This window comes from Pimephales promelas, chromosome 7 (genome assembly GCF_988280905.1).
Source record: "Pimephales promelas chromosome 7, fPimPro1.hap1.1, whole genome shotgun sequence".
Taxonomy (NCBI): domain Eukaryota; kingdom Metazoa; phylum Chordata; class Actinopteri; order Cypriniformes; family Leuciscidae; genus Pimephales; species Pimephales promelas.
Window position 1 is genome coordinate 40,437,836 of NC_142775.1, and position 22,068 is coordinate 40,459,903.

The 22,068-nt window shown below is 39.8% G+C and overlaps 1 protein-coding gene across 3 annotated transcripts in view; it reads left to right on the plus strand.

Moving 5' to 3' along the window:
• asmt (acetylserotonin O-methyltransferase) overlaps window positions 1-22,068 on the plus strand; it is a 117,197-nt gene that overhangs the window by 29,334 nt on the left and 65,795 nt on the right. For all 3 annotated transcript variants that reach the window (XM_089133498.1, XM_089133497.1, XM_089133499.1), the window contains 2 exons: window positions 663-803; window positions 1,151-1,273. In XM_089133498.1, the coding sequence (XP_088989624.1) occupies window positions 663-803; window positions 1,151-1,273 (264 nt within the window). The remainder of the gene's footprint in view (window positions 1-662; window positions 804-1,150; window positions 1,274-22,068) is intronic.

Below are 22,068 nucleotides of genomic sequence, written 5' to 3' on the forward strand. Positions count from 1 at the left end.
TTTACAGAAGACTCTAATGTAACGTGTGTGTGTGTGAGAGAGAGAGAGAGAGAGAGAGTGTGTGTGTTGAATTTTCACACCAGCTTTCCTCTACTTCCACGAAGTGCCTTGAAAGTGTTCTCTTCAATTATTCAAGATACGAGGTCTGTCAGTTTTAATCGCGCTCAATTTGCGCGGACAGCAGTGATTTGCAGAGGTGTGTGTGTAAGTCCAGAGGGAATCATCAGACACACACCTGTAGAGCTGCTGCTGTTACGACTAATGATGACAGGACGGCATTAACATGTCGAGTGTGTGTCGACGCTAATGAGGCCGTGAGATTAAACTGAGACTCACAGCTCCGTCTGTGCCAATAAAACACACACACACACACTTCATCTGTGTGTGTGTGGTGAAAAACACTTCTGTTTTCTTTAAAACAAAGCTGATCACTGAAAGATTCTGTGAAGAACAAAACTGATTCGTCTTTTGCATCTCTGAGAGGAAAGATAATAAGTGTTGATAATAGTCCGGATGGAAGTTTCTCCTTGAGGATTACACACCACCTTGTCCCGAAACACACTTGCGAGTGGGAGGACATGTGTGTGTTTGAGGGTCCAGATGGTTGCGGGTGACAGAACTCAGGAATACTAATGTGTGTGTTGTAACGCGTGTTCCCTCAGGCTGCAGTGGCGCTCTGGCCAAACAGTGTGTGTCCGCCTATCCCCAATCCACCGTCACCATCTTCGACCTTCCCAAGGTCGTGCGCACATCCCAGCAGCACTTCATGCCGGACCAAGACCAGCGGATCTCCTTCTGTGAAGGTGTGTGTGAGAGAGAGAGATAGTTAGATTGTGAGAGTGTGTGTGTGTGTGTGTGTTCATGTTTATATTACATTGTGTCCCCACAAGTGTAGTAAAACCTGAAATCACCTACATTGTGGGGTCCAGCCAGCGTTCCCCATGAGGAAAACAGCGTATAAATCATAAGTAATGTTTTTTTGAAAATAAAAAAATGCAGAATGTTTCCTGTGAGGGGTAGGTTTAGGGATAGGGGCAGGGTAAGGGGATAGAATATACAGTTTGTACAGTATAAAAATCATTACGCCTAAGGAGAGTCCCCACAAAGACGTGTGTGCCTGTTTGTTTGTGTGTGTGTGTGTCTCTGACAGGAGACTTCTTCAAGGACGCTCTCCCGCCGGCGGATCTCTATATTCTGGCCCGGATTCTGCATGACTGGACTGACCAGAAGAGTGTGGAGCTGTTGGTCAAGATACACCAGTCCTGTAGAGCAGGTACACACACACACAAAAAAAGTGCAAAAATTGAGGCTCTAGACCCTTCCAGAGCTGAGATATTAAGATATTTATAATGGCATTAATGGTGCGTGGGATCTCAATATCTCAGCTCTGGAAGGGTCTAAGTCTCACAGCCCTCTATCAGAATCCAGAGTTTTGAGAAGATTGGAGAAACTTAATTTTTCGCCCCCCAAAAAAAAACGTAAGGGGTAACACTGTCGTTTTTTTTTTCTGGTCGAAATTTTGAGTTTTGATATCTCAGCTCTGGAAGGATCTAGAGCCTCAATTGTTGCACTCAGGTCAAAGTCTCATGACCCTCTAACAGAATCCAGAGATTTGAGAGGATTGGAGAAACTTCATTTTTCGACCGAAAAAAAAAACAAAAAAGTAAGGGGTAACACTGTCGTTTTTTTTTTCTGGTCGAAATTTTGAGTTTCGATATCTCAGCTCTGGAAGGGTCTAGAGCCTCAATTTTTGCACTCAGGTCTAAGTCTCATGGCCCTCTATCAGAATCCAGAGTTTTGAGAAGATTGGAGAAACTTCATTTTTCGCCCCCCCCCCCAAAAAAAAAAAAAAAACGTAAGGGGTAACACTGTCGTTTTTTTTTCGGGTCGAAATTTTGAGTTTCGATATCTCAGCTCTGGAAGGGTCTAGAGCCTCCATTTTTGCACTCAGGTCAAAGTCTCACAGCCCTCTATCATAATCCAGAGTTTTGAGAAGATTGGAGAAACTTAATTTTTCGCCCAAAAAAAAAAAACGTAAGGGGTAACACTGTCGTTTTTTTTTTTCTGGTCGAAATTTTGAGTTTCGATATCTCAGCTCTGGAAGGGCTAGAGCCTCAATTTTTGCACTCAGGTCAAAGTCTCATCGCCCTCTATCAGAATACAGAATTTTGAGAACCTTGGAGAAACTTCATTTTTCGCCCAAAAAAACCCCATAAGGGGTAACACTGTCGTTTTTTTTCTGGTTGAAGTTTTGAATTTCTACAGTATATCTCAGCTCTGGAAGGGTCTAGAGCCTCCATTGTTGCACTCAGGTCTAAGTCTTATGGCCCTCTATCAGAATCCAGAGTTTTGAGAAGATTGGGGAAACTTAATTTTTCGCCCAAAAAAAAACGTACGGGGTAACACTGTCGTTTTTTTTTCTGGTCGAAATTTTGAGTTTCGATATCTCAGCTCTGGAAGGTATAGAGCCTCAATTTTTGCACTCAGGTCTAAGTCTCATGGCCCTCTATCAGAATCCAGAGTTTTGAGAAGATTGGAGAAACTTCATTTTTCACCCCAAAAAAAAAAAAAAAAAACGTAAAGGGTAACAATGTCGTTTTTTTTATGGTCTTAATTTTGAGTTTCGATATCTCAGCTCTGGAAGGGTCTAGAGCCTCCATTTTTGCACTCAGGTCTAAGTCTCATGGCCCTCTATCAGAATCCAGAGTTTTGAGAAGATTGGGGAAACTTCATTTTTCGCCCAAAAAAAAAAAAACGTAAGGGGTAACACTGTCGTTTTTTTTTTCTGGTCGAAATTTTGAATTTCTATATCTCATCTCTGGAAGGGTCTAGAGCCTCCATTGTTGCACTCAGGTCTAAGTCTCATGGCCCTCTATCATAATCCAGAGTTTTGAGAAGATTGGAGAAACTTCATTTTTCGCCCCCCCAAAAAAACTTTAGGGGTAACACTGTCGTTTTTTTTTTCTGGTCGAAATTTTGATTTTCGATATCTCTGCTCTGGAAGGGTCTAGAGCCTCCATTGTTGCACTCAGGTCTAAGTCTCATGGCCCTCTATCAGAATCCAGAGATTATGATGAGGTGAGACTTTGACCTGAGTGCAAAAATGGAGGCTCTAGACCCTTCCAGAGCTGAGATATCGAAACTCAAAATTTCGACCCTAAAAAATAACGACAGTGTTACCCCTTACGTTTTTTTCGTTTTCGGGCGAAAAATTAAGTTTCTCCAATCTTCTCAAAACTCTGGATTCTGATAGAGGGCCACGAGACTTTGACCTGAGTGCAAAAATGGAGGCTCTAGACCCTTCCAGACCTGAGATATCGAAACTCAAAATTTCGACCCGAAAAAAAAAAACGACAGTGTTACCCCTTACGTTTTTTTCATTTTTGGGCAAAAAATTAAGTTTCTCCAATCTTCTCAAAACTCTGGATTATGATAGAGGGCTGTGAGACTTTGACCTGAGTGCAAAAATGGAGGCTCTAGACCCTTCCAGAGCTGAGATATCGAAACTCAAAATTTCGACCCGAAAAAAAACCCGACAGTGTTACCCCTTACGTTTTTTTCATTTTTGGGCAAAAAATTAAGTTTCTCCAATCTTCTCAAAACTCTGGATTATGATAGAGGGCTGTGAGACTTTGACCTGAGTGCAAAAATGGAGGCTCTAGACCCTTCCAGAGCTGAGATATCGAATTTTAAAATTTCGACCCGAAAAAAAAACGACAGTGTTACCCCTTACGTTTTTTTCGTTTTCGGGCGAAAAATTAAGTTTCTCCAATCTTCTCAAAACTCTGGATTCTGATAGAGGGCTGTGAGACTTTGACCTGAGTGCAAAAATGGAGGCTCTAGACCCTTCCAGAGCTGAGATATCAAATTTTAAAATTTCGACCCGAAAAAAAAACGACAGTGTTACCCCTTACGTTTTTTTCATTTTTGGGCAAAAAAATTAAGTTTCTCCAATCTTCTCAAAACTCTGGATTCTGATAGAGGGCCACGAGACTTTGACCTGAGTGCAAAAATGGAGGCTCTAGACCCTTCCAGAGCTGAGATATCGAAACTCAAAATTTTGACCCCAAAAAAAAAACGACAGTGTTACCCCCATAGACTGTAAAAAATATGGACGTAGTGTCCGTGACGTCACCCATAGGTTTCTGAAGAGCGATTTTGAGGCCTAAAGTGGGCGGGGCCGACCGTCGCCATCTTGGCAGTGCGTCACCTCTCGTCACTACCGGATAAATTAAAATGGGCAAAGAGGCGGGACGCGGGTGGAGCTGAGGTGCTAATGCTATGCTACTGCTGCTGAATTGACAGCTGATTGAAAAAGTAAAGCCAATGGTTAAAGTTCATGTTTTGCCCTTCGAAATATTATAATAGTTAAGACGTAACTAAAAGTGAGACTACTTTACTTTTTTTATCAACTTTATTAATCTCACAAGGGGCAATTAGTTAAGAGCATATATACAAGTACATTAACACAGATCACACATTTCTCACAACATACAAGCAGTCAACTATGTGCATTGTGATGCATTATTATTCTGCTAGTTAAAATGTATTTGTTACTTACAATATTGCTCTAAGCTTGTGCATGTGACAGTGATTCAAGGCAAGCACACATGTCAGTCGGCATCTCACGTCAAGTTCGTAAAGAGCTTTAATTCAGTCCATTTTACAATCCGATTTTGGCCGCCTCTCAGATGGGTCAAACCAAATATTACCTCAGAACTTCAAGTAAATGAACTAGAAATCCGCGCTCATTCAAGGGTGTGCATCTATTGCATGGACGGAGAGAACGTGCTGAAATCATCAGACATCCATTAGTGCATGCGAGGGAAACAGCTGGACGGCGCTGGTTGTTCTCTCCATACTCAACACGACGGAATCCAACGGCGTGCACGGGCGAAGGTATAATACATGCATTAAATTGTATGAAATAATCCCGGAAAAGCAGAAACACAGCTGAGGGTGACGCTAACAGACAGCAGACAAACGACTAGCAGTGAAAGCGGCAGCATGAATCCACCTGTCACTCAAGTGGCCACCCCCTTAATTATGCAGAACTTTAAGGCTTAAATATAATTTAAACAGATGAGTTGTAAAAAAATTCACCCCCCTCACAGTTATCATGAAGGGAAAAATTAGCTCTATAGACCAAAGCCACTTTTTGCTCCAGGCTGTAAACATGTTTTTTTCTGCTGTAAAGTTGGGCATTTTAACATGGGGGAGATACAGATTTGACTCGCTTCTGCAGCCTGCCTCAAGCGGCCACTCGATAAATTGCAGTTTAATTCACTTCCGTATTGGCTTCAAGAGGGAGACGGGGAGGTTGCCGCTTGGTTACCCCTTACGTTTTTTTCATTTTTGGGCAAAAAATTAAGTTTCTCCAATCTTCTCAAAACTCTGGATTATGATAGAGGGCTGTGAGACTTTGACCTGAGTGCAAAAATGGAGGCTCTAGACCCTTCCAGAGCTGAGATATCGAATTTTAAAATTTCGACCCGAAAAAAAAACGACAGTGTTACCCCTTACGTTTTTTTCATTTTTGGGCGAAAAAATAAGTTTCTCCAATCTTCTCAAAACTCTGGATTATGATAGAGGGCTGTGAGACTTTGACCTGAGTGCAAAAATGGAGGCTCTAGACCCTTCCAGAGCTGAGATATCGAAACTCAAAATTTCGACCCGAAAAAAAAACGACAGTGTTACCCCTTACGTTTTTTTCATTTTTGGGCAAAAAATTAAGTTTCTCCAATCTTCTCAAAACTCTGGATTCTGATAGAGGGCCACGAGACTTTGACCTGAGTGCAAAAATGGAGGCTCTAGACCCTTCCAGAGCTGAGATATCGAAACTCAAAATTTTGACCCGAAAAAAAAACGACAGTGTTACCCCTTACGTTTTTTTCATTTTTGGGCGAAAAATTAAGTTTCTCCAATCTTCTCAAAACTCTGGATTCTGATAGAGGGCTGTGAGACTTTGACCTGAGTGCAAAAATGGAGGCTCTAGACCCTTCCAGAGCTGAGATATCGAATTTTAAAATTTCGACCCGAAAAAAAAACGACAGTGTTACCCCTTACGTTTTTTTCATTTTTGGGCGAAAAATTAAGTTTCTCCAATCTTCTCAAAACTCTGGATTATGATAGAGGGCTGTGAGACTTTGACCTGAGTGCAAAAATGGAGGCTCTAGACCCTTCCAGAGCTGAGATATCGAAACTCAAAATTTCGACCCGAAAAAAAAACGACAGTGTTACCCCTTACGTTTTTTTCATTTTTGGGCGAAAAATTAAGTTTCTCCAATCTTCTCAAAACTCTGGATTATGATAGAGGGCTGTGAAACTTTGACCTGAGTGCAAAAATGGAGGCTCTAGACCCTTCCAGAGCTGAGATATCGAATTTTAAAATTTCGACCCGAAAAAAAAACGACAGTGTTACCCCTTACGTTTTTTTTTTCATTTTTGGGCGAAAAATTAAGTTTCTCCAATCTTCTCAAAACTCTGGATTATGATAGAGGGCTGTGAGACTTTGACCTGAGTGCAAAAATGGAGGCTCTAGACCCTTCCAGAGCTGAGATATCGAATTTCAAAATTTCGACCCGAAAAAAAACCGACAGTGTTACCCCTTACGTTTTTTTCATTTTTGGGCGAATAATTAAGTTTCTCCAATCTTCTCAAAACTCTGGATTATGATAGAGGGCTGTGAGACTTTGACCTGAGTGCAAAAATGGAGGCTCTAGACCCTTCCAGAGCTGAGATATCGAATTTCAAAATTTCGACCCGAAAAAAAAACGACAGTGTTACCCCTTACGTTTTTTTTTTCATTTTTGGGCGAAAAATTAAGTTTCTCCAATCTTCTCAAAACTCTGGATTATGATAGAGGGCTGTGAGACTTTGACCTGAGTGCAAAAATGGAGGCTCTAGACCCTTCCAGAGCTGAGATATCGAATTTCAAAATTTCGACCCGAAAAAAAACCGACAGTGTTACCCCTTACGTTTTTTTCATTTTTGGGCGAATAATTAAGTTTCTCCAATCTTCTCAAAACTCTGGATTATGATAGAGGGCTGTGAGACTTTGACCTGAGTGCAAAAATGGAGGCTCTAGACCCTTCCAGAGCTGAGATATCGAATTTCAAAATTTCGACCCGAAAAAAAAACGACAGTGTTACCCCTTACGTTTTTTTCATTTTTGGGCAAAAAATTAAGTTTCTCCAATCTTCTCAAAACTCTGGATTATGATAGAGGGCTGTGAGACTTTGACCTGAGTGCAAAAATGGAGGCTCTAGACCCTTCCAGAGCTGAGATATCGAAACTCAAAATTTCGACCCGAAAAAAAAAACGACAGTGTTACCCCTTACGTTTTTTTCATTTTTGGGCAAAAAATTAAGTTTCTCCAATCTTCTCAAAACTCTGGATTATGATAGAGGGCTGTGGGACTTTGACCTGAGTGCAAAAATGGAGGCTCTAGACCCTTCCAGAGCTGAGATATCGAAATTTTAAAATTTCGACCCGAAAAAAAAACGACAGTGTTACCCCTTACGTTTTTTTCGTTTTCGGGCGAAAAATTAAGTTTCTCCAATCTTCTCAAAACTCTGGATTATGATAGAGGGCTGTGAGACTTTGACTTGAGTGTAAAAATGGAGGCTCTAGACCCTTCCAGAGCTGAGATATCGAAACTCAAAATTTTGACCCGAAAAAAAAACGACAGTGTTACCCCTTACGTTTTTTTCATTTTTGGGCGAAAAATTAAGTTTCTCCAATCTTCTCAAAACTCTGGATTCTGATAGAGGGCTGTGAGACTTTGAACTGAGTGCAAAAATGGAGGCTCTAGACCCTTCCAGAGCTGAGATATCGAATTTTAAAATTTCGACCCGAAAAAAAAACGACAGTGTTACCCCTTACGTTTTTTTCATTTTTGGGCGAAAAATTAAGTTTCTCCAATCTTCTCAAAACTCTGGATTATGATAGAGGGCTGTGAGACTTTGACCTGAGTGCAAAAATGGAGGCTCTAGACCCTTCCAGAGCTGAGATATCGAAACTCAAAATTTCGACCCAAAAAAAAAACGACAGTGTTACCCCTTACGTTTTTTTCATTTTTGGGCGAAAAATTAAGTTTCTCCAATCTTCTCAAAACTCTGGATTATGATAGAGGGCTGTGAGACTTTTACCTGAGTGCAAAAATGGAGGCTCTAGACCCTTCCAGAGCTGAGATATCGAATTTTAAAATTTCGACCCGAAAAAAAAACGACAGTGTTACCCCTTACGTTTTTTTCATTTTTGGGCGAAAAATTAAGTTTCTCCAATCTTCTCAAAACTCTGGATTATGATAGAGGGCTGTGAGACTTTGACCTGAGTGCAAAAATGGAGGCTCTAGACCCTTCCAGAGCTGAGATATCGAAACTCAAAATTTTGACCCGAAAAAAAAACGACAGTGTTACCCCTTACGTTTTTTTCATTTTTGGGCGAAAAATTAAGTTTCTCCAATCTTCTCAAAACTCTGGATTATGATAGAGGGCTGTGAGACTTTGACCTGAGTGCAAAAATGGAGGCTCTAGACCCTTCCAGAGCTGAGATATCGAAACTCAAAATTTCGACCCGAAAAAAAAACGACAGTGTTACCCCTTACGTTTTTTTCATTTTTGGGCAAAAAATTAAGTTTCTCCAATCTTCTCAAAACTCTGGATTATGATAGAGGGCTGTGAGACTTTGACCTGAGTGCAAAAATGGAGGCTCTAGACCCTTCCAGAGCTGAGATATCGAAACTCAAAATTTTGACCCGAAAAAAAAACGACAGTGTTACCCCTTACGTTTTTTTTCATTTTTGGCGAAAAATTAAGTTTCTCCAATCTTCTCAAAACTCTGGATTATGATAGAGGGCTGTGGGACTTTGACCTGAGTGCAAAAATGGAGGCTCTAGACCCTTCCAGAGCTGAGATATCGAAACTCAAAATTTTGACCCGAAAAAAAAAACGACAGTGTTACCCCTTACGTTTTTTTCATTTTTGGGCAAAAAATTAAGTTTCTCCAATCTTCTCAAAACTCTGGATTATGATAAAGGGCTGTGAGACTTTGACCTGAGTGCAAAAATGGAGGCTCTAGACCCTTCCAGAGCTGAGATATCGAAACTCAAAATTTCGACCCGAAAAAAAAACGACAGTGTTACCCCTTACGTTTTTTTCATTTTTGGGCAAAAAATTAAGTTTCTCCAATCTTCTCAAAACTCTGGATTATGATAGAGGGCTGTGAGACTTTGACCTGAGTGCAAAAATGGAGGCTCTAGACCCTTCCAGAGCTGAGATATCGAAACTCAAAATTTTGACCCCGAAAAAAAAACGACAGTGTTACCCCTTACGTTTTTTTCATTTTTGGGCGAAAAATTAAGTTTCTCCAATCTTCTCAAAACTCTGGATTCTGATAGAGGGCTGTGAGACTTTGACCTGAGTGCAAAAATGGAGGCTCTAGACCCTTCCAGAGCTGAGATATCGAATTTTAAAATTTCGACCCGAAAAAAAAACGACAGTGTTACCCCTTACGTTTTTTCATTTTTGGGCGAAAAATTAAGTTTCTCCAATCTTCTCAAAACTCTGGATTATGATAGAGGGCTGTGAGACTTTGACCTGAGTGCAAAAATGGAGGCTCTAGACCCTTCCAGAGCTGAGATATCGAATTTCAAAATTTCGACCCGAAAAAAAAAATGACAGTGTTACCCCTTACGTTTTTTTTTTCATTTTTGGGCAAAAAATTAAGTTTCTCCAATCTTCTCAAAACTCTGGATTATGATGGAGGGCTGTGAGACTGACCTGAGTGCAAAAATGGAGGCTCTAGACCCTTCCAGAGCTGAGATATCGAAACTCAAAATTTCGACCCGAAAAAAAAAACGACAGTGTTACCCCTTACGTTTTTTTCGTTTTCGGGCGAAAAATTAAGTTTCTCCAATCTTCTCAAAACTCTGGATTCTGATAGAGGGCTGTGAGACTTTGACCTGAGTGCAAAAATGGAGGCTCTAGACCCTTCCAGAGCTGAGATATCGAAACTCAAAATTTTGACCCGAAAAAAAAAACGACAGTGTTACCCCTTACGTTTTTTTCATTTTTGGGCGAAAAATTAAGTTTCTCCAATCTTCTCAAAACTCTGGATTATGATAGAGGGCTGTGAGACTTTGACCTGAGTGCAAAAATGGAGGCTCTAGACCCTTCCAGAGCTGAGATATCGAAACTCAAAATTTCGACCCGAAAAAAAAACGACAGTGTTACCCCTTACGTTTTTTTCATTTTTGGGCAAAAAATTAAGTTTCTCCAATCTTCTCAAAACTCTGGATTCTGATAGAGGGCCACGAGACTTTGACCTGAGTGCAAAAATGGAGGCTCTAGACCCTTCCAGAGCTGAGATATCGAAACTCAAAATTTTTACCCGAAAAAAAAACGACAGTGTTACCCCTTACGTTTTTTTCATTTTTGGGCGAAAAATTAAGTTTCTCCAATCTTCTCAAAACTCTGGATTATGATAGAGGGCTGTGAGACTTTGACCTGAGTGCAAAAATGGAGGCTCTAGACCCTTCCAGAGCTGAGATATCGAAACTCAAAATTTTGACCCGAAAAAAAAACGACAGTGTTACCCCTTACGTTTTTTTCATTTTTGGGCAAAAAATTAAGTTTCTCCAATCTTCTCAAAACTCTGGATTATGATAGAGGGCTGTGAGACTTTGACCTGAGTGCAAAAATGGAGGCTCTAGACCCTTCCAGAGCTGAGATATCGAAACTCAAAATTTTGACCCGAAAAAAAAACGACAGTGTTACCCCTTACGTTTTTTTCATTTTTGGGCGAAAAATTAAGTTTCTCCAATCTTCTCAAAACTCTGGATTATGATAGAGGGCTGTGAGACTTTGACCTGAGTGCAAAAATGGAGGCTCTAGACCCTTCCAGAGCTGAGATATCGAAACTCAAAATTTCGACCCGAAAAAAAAACGACAGTGTTACCCCTTACGTTTTTTTCATTTTTGGGCAAAAAATTAAGTTTCTCCAATCTTCTCAAAACTCTGGATTATGATAGAGGGCTGTGGGACTTTGACCTGAGTGCAAAAATGGAGGCTCTAGACCCTTCCAGAGCTGAGATATCGAAACTCAAAATTTTGACCCGAAAAAAAAACGACAGTGTTACCCCTTACGTTTTTTTCATTTTTGGGCAAAAAATTAAGTTTCTCCAATCTTCTCAAAACTCTGGATTATGATAGAGGGCTGTGAGACTTTGACCTGAGTGCAAAAATGGAGGCTCTAGACCCTTCCAGAGCTGAGATATCGAAACTCAAAATTTCGACCCGAAAAAAAAACGACAGTGTTACCCCTTACGTTTTTTTCATTTTTGGGCAAAAAATTAAGTTTCTCCAATCTTCTCAAAACTCTGGATTATGATAGAGGGCTGTGGGACTTTGACCTGAGTGCAAAAATGGAGGCTCTAGACCCTTCCAGAGCTGAGATATCGAAACTCAAAATTTTGACCCGAAAAAAAAACGACAGTGTTACCCCTTACGTTTTTTTCATTTTTGGGCGAAAAATTAAGTTTCTCCAATCTTCTCAAAACTCTGGATTATGATGGAGGGCTATGAGACTTTGACCTGAGTGCAAAAATGGAGGCTCTAGACCCTTCCACAGCTGAGATATCGAAACTCAAAATTTCGACCCGAAAAAAAAAACGACAGTGTTACCCCTTACGTTTTTTTCGTTTTCGGGCGAAAAATTAAGTTTCTCCAATCTTCTCAAAACTCTGGATTCTGATAGAGGGCTGTGAGACTTTGACCTGAGTGCAAAAATGGAGGCTCTAGACCCTTCCAGAGCTGAGATATCGAAACTCAAAATTTTGACCCGAAAAAAAAACGACAGTGTTACCCCTTACGTTTTTTTCATTTTTGGGCGAAAAATTAAGTTTCTCCAATCTTCTCAAAACTCTGGATTATGATAGAGGGCTGTGAGACTTTGACCTGAGTGCAAAAATGGAGGCTCTAGACCCTTCCAGAGCTGAGATATCGAAACTCAAAATTTCGACCCGAAAAAAAAACGACAGTGTTACCCCTTACGTTTTTTTCATTTTTGGGCAAAAAATTAAGTTTCTCCAATCTTCTCAAAACTCTGGATTCTGATAGAGGGCCACGAGACTTTGACCTGAGTGCAAAAATGGAGGCTCTAGACCCTTCCAGAGCTGAGATATCGAAACTCAAAATTTTTACCCGAAAAAAAAACGACAGTGTTACCCCTTACGTTTTTTTCATTTTTGGGCGAAAAATTAAGTTTCTCCAATCTTCTCAAAACTCTGGATTATGATAGAGGGCTGTGAGACTTTGACCTGAGTGCAAAAATGGAGGCTCTAGACCCTTCCAGAGCTGAGATATCGAAACTCAAAATTTTGACCCGAAAAAAAAACGACAGTGTTACCCCTTACGTTTTTTTCATTTTTGGGCAAAAAATTAAGTTTCTCCAATCTTCTCAAAACTCTGGATTATGATAGAGGGCTGTGAGACTTTGACCTGAGTGCAAAAATGGAGGCTCTAGACCCTTCCAGAGCTGAGATATCGAAACTCAAAATTTTGACCCGAAAAAAAAACGACAGTGTTACCCCTTACGTTTTTTTCATTTTTGGGCGAAAAATTAAGTTTCTCCAATCTTCTCAAAACTCTGGATTATGATAGAGGGCTGTGAGACTTTGACCTGAGTGCAAAAATGGAGGCTCTAGACCCTTCCAGAGCTGAGATATCGAAACTCAAAATTTCGACCCGAAAAAAAAACGACAGTGTTACCCCTTACGTTTTTTTCATTTTTGGGCAAAAAATTAAGTTTCTCCAATCTTCTCAAAACTCTGGATTATGATAGAGGGCTGTGGGACTTTGACCTGAGTGCAAAAATGGAGGCTCTAGACCCTTCCAGAGCTGAGATATCGAAACTCAAAATTTTGACCCGAAAAAAAAACGACAGTGTTACCCCTTACGTTTTTTTCATTTTTGGGCAAAAAATTAAGTTTCTCCAATCTTCTCAAAACTCTGGATTATGATAGAGGGCTGTGAGACTTTGACCTGAGTGCAAAAATGGAGGCTCTAGACCCTTCCAGAGCTGAGATATCGAATTTTAAAATTTCGACCCGAAAAAAAAACGACAGTGTTACCCCTTACGTTTTTTTCATTTTTGGGCGAAAAATTAAGTTTCTCCAATCTTCTCAAAACTCTGGATTATGATAGAGGGCTGTGAGACTTTGACCTGAGTGCAAAAATGGAGGCTCTAGACCCTTCCAGAGCTGAGATATCGAATTTTAAAATTTCGACCCGAAAAAAAAACGACAGTGTTACCCCTTACGTTTTTTTCATTTTTGGGCGAAAAAATAAGTTTCTCCAATCTTCTCAAAACTCTGGATTATGATAGAGGGCTGTGAGACTTTGACCTGAGTGCAAAAATGGAGGCTCTAGACCCTTCCAGAGCTGAGATATCGAAACTCAAAATTTCGACCCGAAAAAAAAACGACAGTGTTACCCCTTACGTTTTTTTCATTTTTGGGCAAAAAATTAAGTTTCTCCAATCTTCTCAAAACTCTGGATTCTGATAGAGGGCCACGAGACTTTGACCTGAGTGCAAAAATGGAGGCTCTAGACCCTTCCAGAGCTGAGATATCGAAACTCAAAATTTTGACCCGAAAAAAAAACGACAGTGTTACCCCTTACGTTTTTTTCATTTTTGGGCGAAAAATTAAGTTTCTCCAATCTTCTCAAAACTCTGGATTCTGATAGAGGGCTAAGAGACTTTGACCTGAGTGCAAAAATGGAGGCTCTAGACCCTTCCAGAGCTGAGATATCGAATTTTAAAATTTCGACCCGAAAAAAAAACGACAGTGTTACCCCTTACGTTTTTTTCATTTTTGGGCGAAAAATTAAGTTTCTCCAATCTTCTCAAAACTCTGGATTATGATAGAGGGCTGTGAGACTTTGACCTGAGTGCAAAAATGGAGGCTCTAGACCCTTCCAGAGCTGAGATATCGAAACTCAAAATTTCGACCCGAAAAAAAAACGACAGTGTTACCCCTTACGTTTTTTTCATTTTTGGGCGAAAAATTAAGTTTCTCCAATCTTCTCAAAACTCTGGATTATGATAGAGGGCTGTGAGACTTTGACCTGAGTGCAAAAATGGAGGCTCTAGACCCTTCCAGAGCTGAGATATCGAATTTTAAAATTTCGACCCGAAAAAAAAACGACAGTGTTACCCCTTACGTTTTTTTCATTTTTGGGCGAAAAATTAAGTTTCTCCAATCTTCTCAAAACTCTGGATTATGATAGAGGGCTGTGAGACTTTGACCTGAGTGCAAAAATGGAGGCTCTAGACCCTTCCAGAGCTGAGATATCGAAACTCAAAATTTTGACCCGAAAAAAAAACGACAGTGTTACCCCTTACGTTTTTTTCATTTTTGGGCGAAAAATTAAGTTTCTCCAATCTTCTCAAAACTCTGGATTATGATAGAGGGCTGTGAGACTTTGACCTGAGTGCAAAAATGGAGGCTCTAGACCCTTCCAGAGCTGAGATATCGAAACTCAAAATTTCGACCCGAAAAAAAAACGACAGTGTTACCCCTTACGTTTTTTTTCATTTTTGGGCAAAAAATTAAGTTTCTCCAATCTTCTCAAAACTCTGGATTATGATAGAGGGCTGTGAGACTTTGACCTGAGTGCAAAAATGGAGGCTCTAGACCCTTCCAGAGCTGAGATATCGAATTTTAAAATTTCGACCCGAAAAAAAAACGACAGTGTTACCCCTTACGTTTTTTTCATTTTTGGGCGAAAAATTACGTTTCTCCAATCTTCTCAAAACTCTGGATTATGATAGAGGGCTGTGAGACTTTGACCTGAGTGCAAAAATGGAGGCTCTAGACCCTTCCAGAGCTGAGATATCGAAACTCAAAATTTCGACCCGAAAAAAAAACGACAGTGTTACCCCTTACGTTTTTTTCATTTTTGGGCAAAAAATTAAGTTTCTCCAATCTTCTCAAAACTCTGGATTATGATAGAGGGCTGTGAGACTTTGACCTGAGTGCAAAAATGGAGGCTCTAGACCCTTCCAGAGCTGAGATATCGAATTTTAAAATTTCGACCCGAAAAAAAAACGACAGTGTTACCCCTTACGTTTTTTTCATTTTTGGGCGAAAAATTAAGTTTCTCCAATCTTCTCAAAACTCTGGATTATGATAGAGGGCTGTGAGACTTTGACCTGAGTGCAAAAATGGAGGCTCTAGACCCTTCCAGAGCTGAGATATCGAAACTCAAAATTTCGACCCGAAAAAAAAACGACAGTGTTACCCCTTACGTTTTTTTCATTTTTGGGCAAAAAATTAAGTTTCTCCAATCTTCTCAAAACTCTGGATTATGATAGAGGGCTGTGAGACTTTGACCTGAGTGCAAAAATAGAGGCTCTAGACCCTTCCAGAGCTGAGATATCGAAACTCAAAATTTCGACCCGAAAAAAAAACGACAGTGTTACCCCTTACGTTTTTTTCATTTTTGGGCAAAAAATTAAGTTTCTCCAATCTTCTCAAAACTCTGGATTATGATAGAGGGCTGTGAGACTTTGACCTGAGTGCAAAAATGGAGGCTCTAGACCCTTCCAGAGCTGAGATATCGAATTTTAAAATTTCGACCCGAAAAAAAAACGACAGTGTTACCCCTTACGTTTTTTTCATTTTTGGGCGAAAAATTAAGTTTCTCCAATCTTCTCAAAACTCTGGATTATGATAGAGGGCTGTGAGACTTTGACCTGAGTGCAAAAATGGAGGCTCTAGACCCTTCCAGAGCTAAGATATCGAAACTCAAAATTTCGACCCGAAAAAAAAACGACAGTGTTACCCCTTACGTTTTTTTCATTTTTGGGCAAAAAATTAAGTTTCTCCAATCTTCTCAAAACTCTGGATTATGATAGAGGGCTGTGGGACTTTGACCTGAGTGCAAAAATGGAGGCTCTAGACCCTTCCAGAGCTGAGATATCGAAACTCAAAATTTTGACCCGAAAAAAAAAACGACAGTGTTACCCCTTACGTTTTTTTCATTTTTGGGCAAAAAATTAAGTTTCTCCAATCTTCTCAAAACTCTGGATTCTGATAGAGGGCCACGATACTTTGACCTGAGTGCAAAAATGGAGGCTCTAGACCCTTCCAGAGCTGAGATATCGAAACTCAAAATTTTGACCCGAAAAAAAAACGACAGTGTTACCCCTTACGTTTTTTTCATTTTTGGGCAAAAAATTAAGTTTCTCCAATCTTCTCAAAACTCTGGATTATGATAGAGGGCTGTGAGACTTTGACCTGAGTGCAAAAATGGAGGCTCTAGACCCTTCCAGAGCTGAGATATCGAAACTCAAAATTTCGACCCGAAAAAAAAACGACAGTGTTACCCCTTACGTTTTTTTCATTTTTGGGCGAAAAATTAAGTTTCTCCAATCTTCTCAAAACTCTGGATTATGATAGAGGGCTGTGAGACTTTGACCTGAGTGCAAAAATGGAGGCTCTAGACCCTTCCAGAGCTGAGATATCGAAACTCAAAATTTCGACCCGAAAAAAAAACGACAGTGTTACCCCTTACGTTTTTTTCATTTTTGGGCAAAAAATTAAGTTTCTCCAATCTTCTCAAAACTCTGGATTCTGATAGAGGGCCACGATACTTTGACCTGAGTGCAAAAATGGAGGCTCTAGACCCTTCCAGAGCTGAGATATCGAATTTTAAAATTTCGACCCGAAAAAAAAACGACAGTGTTACCCCTTACGTTTTTTTCATTTTTGGGCGAAAAATTAAGTTTCTCCAATCTTCTCAAAACTCTGGATTATGATAGAGGGCTGTGAGACTTTGACCTGAGTGCAAAAATGGAGGCTCTAGACCCTTCCAGAGCTGAGATATCGAAACTCAAAATTTTGACCCGAAAAAAAAACGACAGTGTTACCCCTTACGTTTTTTTCATTTTTGGGCAAAAAATTAAGTTTCTCCAATCTTCTCAAAACTCTGGATTATGATAGAGGGCTGTGAGACTTTGACCTGAGTGCAAAAATGGAGGCTCTAGACCCTTCCAGAGCTGAGATATCGAAACTCAAAATTTTGACCCGAAAAAAAAACGACAGTGTTACCCCTTACGTTTTTTTCATTTTTGGGCGAAAAATTAAGTTTCTCCAATCTTCTCAAAACTCTGGATTATGATAGAGGGCTGTGAGACTTTGACCTGAGTGCAAAAATGGAGGCTCTAGACCCTTCCAGAGCTGAGATATCGAAACTCAAAATTTTGACCCGAAAAAAAAACGACAGTGTTACCCCTTACGTTTTTTTCATTTTTGGGCGAAAAATTAAGTTTCTCCAATCTTCTCAAAACTCTGGATTATGATAGAGGGCTGTGAGACTTTGACCTGAGTGCAAAAATGGAGGCTCTAGACCCTTCCAGAGCTGAGATATCGAAACTCAAAATTTCGACCCGAAAAAAAAACGACAGTGTTACCCCTTACGTTTTTTTCATTTTTGGGCAAAAAATTAAGTTTCTCCAATCTTCTCAAAACTCTGGATTCTGATAGAGGGCCACGATACTTTGACCTGAGTGCAAAAATGGAGGCTCTAGACCCTTCCAGAGCTGAGATATCGAATTTTAAAATTTCGACCCGAAAAAAAAACGACAGTGTTACCCCTTACGTTTTTTTCATTTTTGGGCGAAAAATTAAGTTTCTCCAATCTTCTCAAAACTCTGGATTATGATAGAGGGCTGTGAGACTTTGACCTGAGTGCAAAAATGGAGGCTCTAGACCCTTCCAGAGCTGAGATATCGAAACTCAAAATTTTGACCCGAAAAAAAAACGACAGTGTTACCCCTTACGTTTTTTTCATTTTTGGGCGAAAAATTAAGTTTCTCCAATCTTCTCAAAACTCTGGATTATGATAGAGGGCTGTGAGACTTTGACCTGAGTGCAAAAATGGAGGCTCTAGACCCTTCCAGAGCTGAGATATCGAAACTCAAAATTTTGACCCGAAAAAAAAACGACAGTGTTACCCCTTACGTTTTTTTCATTTTGGGGCAAAAAATTAAGTTTCTCCAATCTTCTCAAAACTCTGGATTATGATAGAGGGCTGTGAGACTTTGACCTGAGTGCAAAAATGGAGGCTCTAGACCCTTCCAGAGCTGAGATATCGAAACTCAAAATTTTGACCCGAAAAAAAAACGACAGTGTTACCCCTTACGTTTTTTTCATTTTTGGGCGAAAAATTAAGTTTCTCCAATCTTCTCAAAACTCTGGATTATGATAGAGGGCTGTGAGACTTTGACCTGAGTGCAAAAATGGAGGCTCTAGACCCTTCCAGAGCTGAGATATCGAAACTCAAAATTTCGACCCGAAAAAAAAACGACAGTGTTACCCCTTACGTTTTTTTCATTTTTGGGCAAAAAATTAAGTTTCTCCAATCTTCTCAAAACTCTGGATTATGATAGAGGGCTGTGGGACTTTGACCTGAGTGCAAAAATGGAGGCTCTAGACCCTTCCAGAGCTGAGATATCGAAACTCAAAATTTTGACCCGAAAAAAAAACGACAGTGTTACCCCTTACGTTTTTTTCATTTTTGGGCAAAAAATTAAGTTTCTCCAATCTTCTCAAAACTCTGGATTATGATAGAGGGCTGTGGGACTTTGACCTGAGTGCAAAAATGGAGGCTCTAGACCCTTCCAGAGCTGAGATATCGAAACTCAAAATTTTGACCCGAAAAAAAAACGACAGTGTTACCCCTTACGTTTTTTTCATTTTTGGGCAAAAAATTAAGTTTCTCCAATCTTCTCAAAACTCTGGATTATGATAGAGGGCTGTGAGACTTTGACCTGAGTGCAAAAATGGAGGCTCTAGACCCTTCCAGAGCTGAGATATCGAATTTTAAAATTTCGACCCGAAAAAAAAACGACAGTGTTACCCCTTACGTTTTTTTCATTTTTGGGCGAAAAATTAAGTTTCTCCAATCTTCTCAAAACTCTGGATTATGATAGAGGGCTGTGAGACTTTGACCTGAGTGCAAAAATGGAGGCTCTAGACCCTTCCAGAGCTGAGATATCGAAACTCAAAATTTCGACCCGAAAAAAAAACGACAGTGTTACCCCTTACGTTTTTTTTCATTTTTGGGCAAAAAATTAAGTTTCTCCAATCTTCTCAAAACTCTGGATTATGATAGAGGGCTGTGAGACTTTGACCTGAGTGCAAAAATGGAGGCTCTAGACCCTTCCAGAGCTGAGATATCGAATTTTAAAATTTCGACCCGAAAAAAAAACGACAGTGTTACCCCTTACGTTTTTTTCATTTTTGGGCGAAAAATTAAGTTTCTCCAATCTTCTCAAAACTCTGGATTATGATAGAGGGCTGTGAGACTTTGACCTGAGTGAAAAAATGGAGGCTCTAGACCCTTCCAGAGCTGAGATATCGAAACTCAAAATTTCGACCCGAAAAAAAAACGACAGTGTTACCCCTTACGTTTTTTTTCATTTTTGGGCGAAAAATTAAATTTCTCCAATCTTCTCAAAACTCTGGATTATGATAGAGGGCTGTGAGACTTTGACCTGAGTGCAAAAATGGAGGCTCTAGACCCTTCCAGAGATGAGATATCGAATTTTAAAATTTCGACCCGAAAAAAAAACGACAGTGTTACCCCTTACGTTTTTATCATTTTTGGGCGAAAAATTAAGTTTCTCCAATCTTCTCAAAACTCTGGATTATGATAGAGGGCTGTGAGACTTTGACCTGAGTGCAAAAATGGAGGCTCTAGACCCTTCCAGAGCTGAGATATCGAAACTCAAAATTTTGACCCGAAAAAAAAACGACAGTGTTACCCCTTACGTTTTTTTCATTTTTGGGCGAAAAATTAAGTTTCTCCAATCTTCTCAAAACTCTGGATTATGATAGAGGGCTGTGAGACTTTGACCTGAGTGCAAAAATGGAGGCTCTAGACCCTTCCAGAGCTGAGATATCGAAACTCAAAATTTCGACCCGAAAAAAAAACGACAGTGTTACCCCTTACGTTTTTTTCATTTTTGGGCAAAAAATTAAGTTTCTCCAATCTTCTCAAAACTCTGGATTATGATAGAGGGCTGTGAGACTTTGACCTGAGTGCAAAAATGGAGGCTCTAGACCCTTCCAGAGCTGAGATATCGAAACTCAAAATTTCGACCCGAAAAAAAAACGACAGTGTTACTACCCCTTACGTTTTTTTCATTTTTGGGCAAAAAATTAAGTTTCTCCAATCTTCTCAAAACTCTGGATTATGATAGAGGGCTGTGAGACTTTGACCTGAGTGCAAAAATGGAGGCTCTAGACCCTTCCAGAGCTGAGATATCGAAACTCAAAATTTTGACCCGAAAAAAAAACGACAGTGTTACCCCTTACGTTTTTTTTCATTTTTGGCGAAAAATTAAGTTTCTCCAATCTTCTCAAAACTCTGGATTATGATAGAGGGCTGTGGGACTTTGACCTGAGTGCAAAAATGGAGGCTCTAGACCCTTCCAGAGCTGAGATATCGAAACTCAAAATTTTGACCCGAAAAAAAAACGACAGTGTTACCCCTTACGTTTTTTTCATTTTTGGGCAAAAAATTAAGTTTCTCCAATCTTCTCAAAACTCTGGATTATGATAAAGGGCTGTGAGACTTTGACCTGAGTGCAAAAATGGAGGCTCTAGACCCTTCCAGAGCTGAGATATCGAAACTCAAAATTTCGACCCGAAAAAAAAACAACAGTGTTACCCCTTACGTTTTTTTCATTTTTGGGCAAAAAATTAAGTTTCTCCAATCTTCTCAAAACTCTGGATTATGATAGAGGGCTGTGAGACTTTGACCTGAGTGCAAAAATAGAGGCTCTAGACCCTTCCAGAGCTGAGATATCGAAACTCAAAATTTCGACCCGAAAAAAAAACGACAGTGTTACCCCTTACGTTTTTTTTCATTTTTGGGCAAAAAATTAAGTTTCTCCAATCTTCTCAAAACTCTGGATTATGATAGAGGGCTGTGAGACTTTGACCTGAGTGCAAAAATGGAGGCTCTAGACCCTTCCAGAGCTGAGATATCGAATTTTAAAATTTCGACCCGAAAAAAAAACGACAGTGTTACCCCTTACGTTTTTTTCATTTTTGGGCGAAAAATTAAGTTTCTCCAATCTTCTCAAAACTCTGGATTATGATAGAGGGCTGTGAGACTTTGACCTGAGTGCAAAAATGGAGGCTCTAGACCCTTCCAGAGCTGAGATATCGAATTTTAAAATTTCGACCCGAAAAAAAAACGACAGTGTTACCCCTTACGTTTTTTTCATTTTTGGGCGAAAAATTAAGTTTCTCCAATCTTCTCAAAACTCTGGATTATGATAGAGGGCTGTGAGACTTTGACCTGAGTGCAAAAATGGAGGCTCTAGACCCTTCCAGAGCTGAGATATCGAAACTCAAAATTTTGACCCGAAAAAAAAACGACAGTGTTACCCCTTACGTTTTTTTCATTTTTGGGCGAAAAATTAAGTTTCTCCAATCTTCTCAAAACTCTGGATTATGATAGAGGGCTGTGAGACTTTGACCTGAGTGCAAAAATGGAGGCTCTAGACCCTTCCAGAGCTGAGATATCGAAACTCAAAATTTCGACCCGAAAAAAAAACGACAGTGTTACCCCTTACGTTTTTTTCATTTTTGGGCAAAAAATTAAGTTTCTCCAATCTTCTCAAAACTCTGGATTATGATAGAGGGCTGTGAGACTTTGACCTGAGTGCAAAAATGGAGGCTCTAGACCCTTCCAGAGCTGAGATATCGAAACTCAAAATTTTGACCCGAAAAAAAAACGACAGTGTTACCCCTTACGTTTTTTTTCATTTTTGGCGAAAAATTAAGTTTCTCCAATCTTCTCAAAACTCTGGATTATGATAGAGGGCTGTGGGACTTTGACCTGAGTGCAAAAATGGAGGCTCTAGACCCTTCCAGAGCTGAGATATCGAAACTCAAAATTTTGACCCGAAAAAAAAACGACAGTGTTACCCCTTACGTTTTTTTCATTTTTGGGCAAAAAATTAAGTTTCTCCAATCTTCTCAAAACT